At 41.7% G+C, this 9,577-nt stretch overlaps 2 protein-coding genes across 2 annotated transcripts; one reads left to right on the top strand and one right to left on the bottom strand.

The window, feature by feature from the left end:
• The first annotated feature begins 1,622 nt into the window (after nucleotides 1–1,622).
• LOC131285619 (golgin subfamily A member 6-like protein 4) lies at nucleotides 1,623–3,379 on the top strand. The gene is made up of 3 exons (XM_058314479.1): nucleotides 1,623–1,644; nucleotides 2,536–2,877; nucleotides 2,943–3,379. The coding sequence occupies exons 1-3, from the start codon at nucleotides 1,623–1,625 to the stop codon at nucleotides 3,377–3,379; spliced, it is 801 nt and encodes a 266-aa protein (XP_058170462.1).
• A 73-nt stretch (nucleotides 3,380–3,452) lies between these two features.
• Nucleotides 3,453–4,800, bottom strand: LOC131285618 (putative nuclease HARBI1). Its single transcript, XM_058314478.1, has 4 exons — nucleotides 4,682–4,800; nucleotides 4,186–4,621; nucleotides 3,968–4,112; nucleotides 3,453–3,904 (listed from the first exon to the last, which is right to left on the bottom strand). The coding sequence occupies exons 1-4, from the start codon at nucleotides 4,798–4,800 to the stop codon at nucleotides 3,453–3,455; spliced, it is 1,152 nt and encodes a 383-aa protein (XP_058170461.1).
• Nucleotides 4,801–9,577: the final 4,777 nt, after the last annotated feature.

Raw genomic sequence — 9,577 nt, 5'->3', positions numbered from 1 at the left:
CACCGACAATCGTGTGGAGTGTGGAGAGGTTATCGTTTTATTTAATTAACAATGCTTTTACTATCAGGACAGATTCTGAAGCTATTGAATTTATTTTCCAAGGAACGCAACGAATGAGCAGAAGAGCTACAACCCGAGCAGAAGCTTAGGCACTGCGCCTGCTCCCATATCAGTTTAACATGGAAGACCCGTTCGACGAAGACAACGAAAAACACCTGTCGTATTCGCTAGACGCAGGAGACATGAGGGACTGCCTTTGAATTGGACGAGGAAGTTAGCAGCGTTAGAGCAGCAATTAGAGATGAGAAGTGGACCAAGGACATTCGTCGATACGAAGCAGAATCAAAAAACCTGAGAACTCTGGGGCCACTTGTATTCAAGGAGGATCGGGTAGTTCTACCCAATACCCTATGTAGAACAGCGCTGGAAGCTGCGCATCGTAGAAATCTTGGAGGCTGCTGAATAGGCGATTTTCTGCTGAGTGTGGATACGTATTCACGATATTCCTAGATCGTCGAAATGCGACAAACAGATGCTAAAAGTACTAATTCGGCCCTTTGCAATTTTTTTTTCAGTTGGGGGGTTACCTCTCATATTACAAAGTGACAACGGACCACTGTTCCAAAGCACAGAATTTGTGGAACATTGGGAGGCAAAAAGGAGTAAAGGCTGTAGCAGCAGCAAAACGTGAAGGACGAGGCTGGAGAGAAGCTATGGATGACAACGTACACCCTTTGAGCTACTCGTGGGATGGCGTTATCGTGGAACGTTTCCAAGCTTGTGGGACGACAACACAGCTCTAGACCGCAGCGCCGTACGCGAGGACGACACAGTAGCAAAACTACAATCAAAAAGTTCGCCGACAAACATCGGGGAGCGAAAAAAGCGACATTAGAGTCGGAAATAGAGTGGGATAGCTATCCCTCGGAAAAGCAAGACCGACCCAGGATCTTCTAGGGACGAGTCTAAGGTTCTAACAAGAGAAGGTGCAAATGTTGTGATCGTAAATGAGGCGGCCACTAGGCTGACAATGAACGACGTAAAACGTAAAGTTTGCCGGGAATACAGCGCAGTATCGAAAAACGAGGTGGAACATAGAGAGGTAAAATCAAGATAAGATCATGCTACACATGAAAAACCCCAAAGAAACCGAAAGGTTCAAAGATTCAATACTGTACTAACTAAAAATCAGAGCTTGAAATAACATATGTGATGGACGTTAAAGACACCTCAGAGTCTCAGTAAGGAGAGTAGAAAAGGGGAAAGATGTAGGGATCGAGTATAGGGTAACAGAAAGATAAGGAATAGTAAAAGTAAAAAGAAGGCAGAGCGTAATGGAATCATAGTACGCCCCAACGGCATGCATATCAGGCAAGATCGCAAACGAGTTCAAATTCAAAATCAGGCGAAAAGCAGGGTGTCAGAAAATTCGAATAAGGCGAATTAGCGAGAGAAGCGAGAAGGAAAGAGAAGGATTAGGAACACGCGAGCCCCACTTGGGCTCGTCAATCTTGTGGTATGTGTCGTAAAGAGAAGTGATCGATGGAGGATTACTTGAGGTAAACAGAAATAAAACTGTAGAAAATTGGACAAGGTGCAGCAGTTGTGTTTGAAAAGAACGGATGGGGCTCAACAGTCACGACAGTGAGTTGAGCGAAAAGTAATCGAGTAGCCATGGAAATATGAAATAGTAGGATAAAAAAAGGAGCGACGAGCAGTAGCAGAGGGAGTTTTATCTAGAGTGTCGAAGGAAAAGATTCTTTATTTACTATAAATAAATAATACAGAAGTTACTTTAAACTTTACATGGGGGCTCAACCAATCATACATTCGTTTTGAGGAGTCATCCGCGAATAGTCGTTCTTGAATGGTCTTCGGAGTTCGGAATTCGGAAAGAATTGTTAAGCGAATTTGGCGTGATGGTGCGATCGCGGGACGTACATAGAGAACTTGATTCTCGGTGGATTGAGAGTAACGAATGAGTATTGGAATTTGTGTATGCTATGTAACAGTTGGCGAGAACAATTAGCTTGGATGAAACCAGCTTGTGCGAATACATCGCGAATGGTGTCACTACTGACCCACATGTACGAGCTATTCTTTATGAGGCTCAAACTGTTCAAGAATTGAAGAAGAAACTTCTCTTGATGGAACATGCAACACAGTACAACATAAGCCAGTAGAGCAGACTAAGCAGTTTGACCAAGATTTGAGAAAGTCATTTAATAAGCGGATTGTGAAGAATGATGAGCGAATACGTCGATGCTTCATCTGTGGAATGCTCGGACATTTAGCAACTCATTGTATGAGGAAGATCCAAATGTTTCAACTTGGGATGAAATTGGACACCGGGCAAACCAGTGTCAATAGAAAGAAGTTCAAACAATCATTTTTCACAACATCGTTTCTATGGAATCATACTGCAAAATAGGAAAACCACTAAAGTATGCCACTACCAGCTTAAGAGGGTATGGAGGTAACAAAGTAAATCGTATCTCATATCTATAACTATACATATCTTCAACATCGTTATAGACGAGAACGAGAAGGAAGAATACGAGTTTAATATGAAACAACAGCGTGACACCATGGCAAATCGTGATAAGCAAATAGAGAACCTAAAATCGGACCTGACCGGATTGGAAGATAAGTTGAAGAAGGAGCGTGATCTATTGAGAAGCTCGGGAAAGGATCGGCTGGCGGAGAAAACAAAGCTGATCGAGTGTGTGGCGAAAATCCAGTCTTTGGAAGAAAAGTTGAAGGACAGTCAGCAGAAGCAGTGTCAGCTGAATGATCGCGTACGAGTGCTGTCGTCAGCACACAATGGGAGACTGGAGCGAGAATTGCACGAAGCTTTTGATAAGTTGGCGAAAGCTAGCAAGCAAGCGATGATCGTGAACAAAAATTGGTTGGTGTTACCAAAAATTTCAATTTGCTGCAAGGAGCCTGCAACATAACGGAAGCTCAGCTAAGTGAGATGGAGATTTTCCTCGAGAAAGAATCGAAACCCAACAAGAAGTGCGCTGAGCAGATGGAAATTCTTCGAAAGCGCCGTACTGAGAAGGATAACGACGTATTAAAGACAAACGTTGGAGGACGGGGTGTAACAGTTACACCAAGGAGCTTGGAGAATGCTGAAGATGATGAGGATGCGGAGGAAGAAGACGAAGATGATGAGGGCTATGATAGTGGTAAGGAGTCGAACGAATATGGCTCCGAGGAGGATATTTTCGGGAAATTGCGAGTAGCCACAAGAACACGAGTGAAAAGGATGCACCGGCAGAACAAAAGGCGCCGTGCCCTCCACCGTAACGCAATCGACGTTGCGTCGATTCCAGGCAAAAGAGAAAGCACAGAAGAAAGCATGGAAACCGATTAGAAGAAGAAAGTAAATGGTGAAGTAAACAAAACAAAGATGCCAAATGTAAGTCTTCCGGGTCGGAAGAAATAAGTCAGGAAAGGCCGTGCGGGTAGGTTAATGTTATCAATATAGTGTAGAAAAAGTAAAGTTCTTCCGGGGCGGAAGAAATGTCAGGAAAGGCCGTGTGAGTTGGGCGAAAAGTAATCGAGTAGACATGGAGATAGAAAATAGTAGAATATAAAAAGGAGCGACGAGCAGTAGCAGAGGGAGTTTTATCCAGTCTATGCTCCAGATGTCTATGCTCATTCATCATGTTATGAAGCGCGCTACAAACATTTATTATCTGTAAACTTTTTTCAGGAGTATAATGAAGCTGCCTTGCGCCAGCAATACATTGAAACCGGCTTTTTAAAACACCGAAGGCTCTTTCTATAATAAACCTTCCTTTGCTATGACGGCTATTGTATTCGGCATGCGACGTGTATGGTTGGGCATTTCTTATTGGTTTTATTATCCACGGTTTGCCGGGGTAAGCAGAGTCACCTACAAAGAAGAAGTTTTTATGCGTTACTTATGTTTGCTTCGACAGAGCACGATCTTTCTTACCTAGAAGTTTAAAATCTTGTTCTTCATTACGATACTTAGCAGCAAAGAAGTTATCGGCAGGGCTTCGGTTCCAAACATGAGAATCATGGCTTGCTCCACCATACTTCACATTGACAAATCGAATTTTTTGTCGGTTATCGCATATCTAAACAAAAAAGGAAAAGTAAGCAACAATTACCTAATATGTGTTTTTCATGCAACAATTAAAATACACTCACCATTAAAGCGTTAATGCTAAAATAACCTTTCCGATTGTAATACAGATGTTGATTTGTTCTTGGTTTCATAATTCTGATGTGTGTTCCATCTACGCACATCACAACTCCTGGGATTCCACTTTTCGAGAAGAAAAATGCATTGGCATCTTCTTTTTCTCGAATGGTCATATTTAGTATGATCCATTTTGCACACAACTTTCTCTCTATGGCATCTAATGTTTGGCTTAATACAACGGAGAATGTGCTCTGCGCCATTGGAACGAAAAAGTCTTTACCCACGCCATGCTGATATGTACCTTCAGCCAAAAATCTTAAAGTTGCAGCCAGTTTTTGAATGGCGGTTATCCCATTTCGATAAGTTGGAGAAATTTCGTCTCCGATCTCGTCGAGTATCTCGCGGAACACATACCGACTTACTCGGAAGTTTCTCACAAACCTAAAATATCAACAGTAATTATAACATCGAACGATAAACAAATAAGATACCATTTTATACCTTTCATCTTGCAGTTCCAACACATTTCTATTCACTCTTAAATTTTCACGAAATTGTCGTTCTGCTTGGTTTTCTTCCCTGATTGTTTCTTCCACACCTAATAGCATGAGAGGAACCATTCTGACTGAATCCTTTTTAAACACAACATCAATGCCAATCGATCGTTTTGAAGTTTGGTTGCAGATCAAAGTGCTCGAAAACTGTTAAAAACTATGTATATACCTTGGAATACTTGTATAAATACCCAGGTTGCTATTCGAGCACATATGCGGAAACTTTCGAGCAAAAATGCGGAACTCGATCATAATACCCTCAAATGTTTTGGACGGTGTCACTAAAGGCCTTGGCCATCGCGCTAAACAGTGGTAAAAGGTGTAAAGAGAATATAAGTTATTAAAAAAGAATGTGCAATAACATAATTCAGTATTGTAAAAATATACTTGCCACAAATGATTCCATAAACAATTTTGCACACCGTGGTACCAAAACTGCCCTCCACCAATTTCTACGATCTGTGATGATGCGTCGTTTCCGTCCTCCCAATTGTTGAGGGTATTAATATTGGGACCACGGAAACGCCACACTTCTCGACGCTGCCCTATACAAATGGTAAACAACACCCGGTCGACAGAAATTTACATTGTTGCTGGTACTATGTAGTTCCAGCAAGAGTCCCAGCAATCTGCCATGGAAAAACTTGCTGGTACTACATGACAGCTGCAAAAAATTTGAATTTTTGTCAACCGGGCACTTTTAAAAAAGCGAAAAAATGGCTGGCCGTCTCGACGATCCAAAACGACGCCACCTACATGTCGAGACAATGCGCGGAAACGAAAAGACGCGGCTAGCTATTTTTTTGCTTTTTTCAAAGGTGTTGTTTACCTTTTGTATGGGACCGCGTCAAGAAGTCTGTCAGTTTGTATCGTTTCCGTCCTCCCAATTGTAATACCCTCAAATATCCGACTTATCGGATGTATTGATTTCGGCCTCGTCCTGCACTTGCCAGTTCGATGGTACATCCCCAAGGAGAGAAAAAATGGCGTTTCGACCCGAACCCATGAAAGTTCCATACAAAAAAACCCCTCCACAACGGGAGAGTTACCCCGCAACCACTCTTCCACCGTTTGTCATACCCCTCACTTCCTGATGACAATCCAAATGCTGTCTGCTCTATCGTTCCGTCCTTTTCTCTCGCGTTATGTTCTCAACAGCATAGACTTGTGCGTGTGAGCAACAGCCCGTTGAGGAATTGTTTACATTTTGAAACAAACGGTCGTGCAGTGTGTTGTAAATACTTGGTGTATATTTTATTCCATAAATCCTTTGAAAATGTGGCGGCAACCCGAATTAAAACGTTTGCGAAATAGTGGCGTTTTCTATCGGCGGTCCGATAATCGTGAAAAAATGTTCGCATCGTAGCAATCTGCTGCAAATATCGAAGCTGTAGCTGTAGCTGCTGTACCTGTGGAAGCAATTTCTGCCAGTTGAAAATCGAGATGGAGTTTATGTAGATGAACTGGGGCTTTCAACACTACTTGATATCGTAGATAATAATTTGAACAACAGTTCCTGCGAGGAAAGTGCTGGAGAAGAACAACACGATCAATTTTGTTTCGAAACATGTCGATCGGAGATTGCCTGAGATATTGGGCGCTTTATAACAACGAAACGCTCTAGAGCGTGGATATGATCTTGGACCTTTTGAAAAAAGCTAAGGTAGCAAACTTACTTAAAAGCGCAAGAACATTATTAGGAACCAACCGTAAGCCATCGATCGAGATAATGGAAATAAGCGGCGGCCAGTATTGGTATCATGGAATATAAAATTTTTTATCTGTCCAACTATGGTAAGTTTGTTTCAAACAGTGCATTTTTGAAGCATTATAATTGTGAGTGTAAATAGCAAATTTTTATTTCTTGTTTTTTAGCAATGCAACACTTATTCATGCCAACATATATCAATGGATGGATTACCATTGCATAGACGTGGCAGCATGGAGTTTTGGCCAATATTATGTAATATCCATGAGATGCCGAAAGTACCAGTGATGACGAGAACTATTTTCTGTGGTAGGAGGAAGCCGACGAACGTTGAGGCATCTTTACGTCTCATGGTCACGGAGATGAACAACCTCGTGGAATATGGAGTAAACATCAACGGGAAACATGTGTCGATACATCTAAGGGCCATTATTGCAGACACTCTAGCAAGAGCATTCATAACAGGTTGACTGCAAAACTTATCGGCAGTCAATTTCACATGTATTTATTTTTTCTTTCATTTAATTTTCACAGGTCACAGCAGTTGCCAGAAATGTACCGTCGTAGGTCAATACGTCAGCGTTGCTCGAACCATTGTATTTTCTGGGACACAAGCAACACAACGAACTGATGGAGGATTCAGGCAAGGCGCCTATCCAGGACACCAAAGAACGATGACACCTCTTTAAGATTTAATTTTTTTTACATAGCCCAGGATGTCGTAGTAGCGGATCGTTTGCATCTTATCGATCTTAGCATCATGAAGCGACTGCTGGTGGGCTGGCGAAACGAAACAGTGGTAAAGTAATAATGCAAGCCTTGCAGACTACAAAACTTATGCAACTAATAAAAGAAGAGTTGTTCTCTGATTCCCTTACCAGAAATCGATGGCTGAGATGCTGTATGATATGTAATCGTTTTGAAGGTTACCGTTGAAAGCTCCTGCTAAAAATAAATGATACACAGTATATGTCTTATAAATGGCACAAACAAAAAGTTTTATCTTTGTAACATGATTTCAATAATTACCGTTATTTGTCGATGCTGGTGGAATTTGAAAAGGTACACTGTGACGATGGAATGTCCTGAGCCGGTTTTCAGTTGTTTCGGTTGGTTTCTCATGGATTGTCCCGGTGGATGTCGTAGCATGAATATTTTCACTCGTAACACTTTATTGGCGTTTGCTTTCTGAGCAAAACATGCTGCAGTTACTGTCAATCAAGTGTTAAAACCTAAAAAACAGCACAAGGGAAAAATCAAGCACATTATTAAAATGCACAAACTTCGTCAAATTTTTCAACTACCAACCTCTAGTTTCATGATTTCATACTGCCTACTTTATTCTGCGCGTGCAATTTTGAGAAAATGTAACCATCATTACGTAAAATAAAACAGACAATCAACAAGACACTTTCCAACATCGCCGATGGATCAACCGGTCTGCGCATCGTATGGTATGTATAACGATAAGTGTTCAATCCTCACTAACCAAACAATATAAATTTCTCTTCAACAGCTACCTCCAATGTAATGTATTCACGACCACTGTTAACCATGACCGCGACAGTAAAAAAAGAAAGAATAGGTTCATCCAGACGATGGCAATCTTTTCGTCTATCTTTCGCACACATTCAAACATGGTTGTCAGCCATGTGCAAAAATGGCGGATTCTGTCCATACGATGGCAATCAATGTTCATCAATGTTTCCAACAATGTTCAAGGTTTCTAAGCATTTTTCATGGTATATAGTTATCTTGGTAAAATATGTATCAATAGAAAGTAATAAAAAATGGTAACTAGTTAACATCACAAAAGTGAATTTAATTAGTGGCATGATAGAAAAACTGAACCAACACTTGCCCACATGAAACTGACTCGTTCTAATTAATAATTTACTTAAGGTACGTACAGGATATAGCTTAGCTTCGTTACCTTGTTGAATGCCATACGGATCGCTGTCAACATTGCTCGTCAATGTTTCTAGCTTATCCATCGACCCATGGATAGCTCGTCAATTCGTTCGGCAATGTTGCTTGGCACACACATACAGTCAACGAAATCGTGTACGAATACGGTAAACGTCAACATTGCCGAGAAACATTGCTGTCGTCTGGATGAACCTAATATCGAATCAAGTGTGCATTACAGGTAGAGGCTGAGAGGAGAGTGAAGAGGCAAAGATAGAGGAATGAGGAGGGAAAAACAGACCTAGAGAGGATATTATTTTTGAACCTAGACGGATATTTTTTTCGAACCCACCATTTTGAATTTGAACCCACCATAAAATTTGAATCTGACAGCTCGTCAACATCGCCGTCAAATCGGGTCGAAATTTACTGCGCATCGTGCCCTGGACCGACCCGTTTTCGACGCGAAAACGGGTCGTACCAGGGGCCGGAAATATTTCAAAAATCCCCTTGGGATGCTTCCTTACCACACTCACATCACACTCATTACCACAAACTTTATGTACCGAAAATCCCGTCATTGTGATATCACGGTGTCATACTGTTCATCTCCACATAGCGAACTCTCCTCCGTCGAACTGTCGAACTCAGTTCCCGCAACAGCTGGGAAACTCGTAGGAAACTGGTAGGAAACTCTTGACAGCACTAGCAAAGCCCCTCGTTCTGACGGTTCATAACTTACGGATTAAGAAGAAGTGAAGAAGACTGAAACAAATGCGTGTCCACTTAGCGAACTCGGGAAACTCGAAACTCCATACAAGTTTGACAGGAGTTTCACCAGAGTTTCCTATGAGTTCGCTATGTGGAGATGAACAGATAAAATACCACTCGTTTTGCTACCGGTGAATTGTGAGGACGGGAACGATACCGGGCCGCTACACGAACCGCAAACTCCAACCGAGAACTCAAAAACCGTATAAGTTTACGTCAAAATCTTTTCGGTTCGTGTAGCCGCGTTTTGTGGTACCAATTCTGTGAGCCACGCTACACGAGCCGCAAACTCAAAAACTTTGCGGCGCAACGAGGTTTTTGTTTTTGATTTTTCAGTTAACTCAAAAATCTTCCTTCAAAGCAAACAAGATCTTATTTCAATTCACACAAAAAGTAAAAGATGGATAATCTGTTGATGAGTGAAGTGTGGCTAACTACCCTATCGCGGGTCATCGA

This window comes from Anopheles ziemanni, chromosome 3 (genome assembly GCF_943734765.1).
Source record: "Anopheles ziemanni chromosome 3, idAnoZiCoDA_A2_x.2, whole genome shotgun sequence".
Taxonomy (NCBI): domain Eukaryota; kingdom Metazoa; phylum Arthropoda; class Insecta; order Diptera; family Culicidae; genus Anopheles; species Anopheles ziemanni.
The sequence above is the reverse complement of the archived record's forward strand: the minus strand, read 5'-3'. Positions and strand labels throughout refer to the sequence as shown.

Bases quoted from the DNA above. Each gene is read 5' to 3' on its own strand.
- LOC131285619 (XM_058314479.1), top strand. From the start codon at position 1,623: ATGGGGCTCAACAGTCACGACA. The intron at 1,645-2,535 runs GTGAGTTGAGCG...ACATCGTTATAG, and splicing joins GGGGCTCAACAGTCACGACA to ACGAGAACGAGAAGGAAGAA. The intron at 2,878-2,942 runs GCAAGCAAGCGA...ATTTGCTGCAAG, and splicing joins TGATAAGTTGGCGAAAGCTA to GAGCCTGCAACATAACGGAA.
- LOC131285618 (XM_058314478.1), bottom strand. From the start codon at position 4,800: ATGGTTCCTCTCATGCTATTAGGTGTGGAAGAAACAATCAGGGAAGAA. The intron at 4,622-4,681 runs GTATAAAATGGT...TTGATATTTTAG, and splicing joins TTGGAACTGCAAGATGAAAG to GTTTGTGAGAAACTTCCGAG. The intron at 3,905-3,967 runs GTAAGAAAGATC...TCTTCTTTGTAG, and splicing joins ACAAGATTTTAAACTTCTAG to GTGACTCTGCTTACCCCGGC.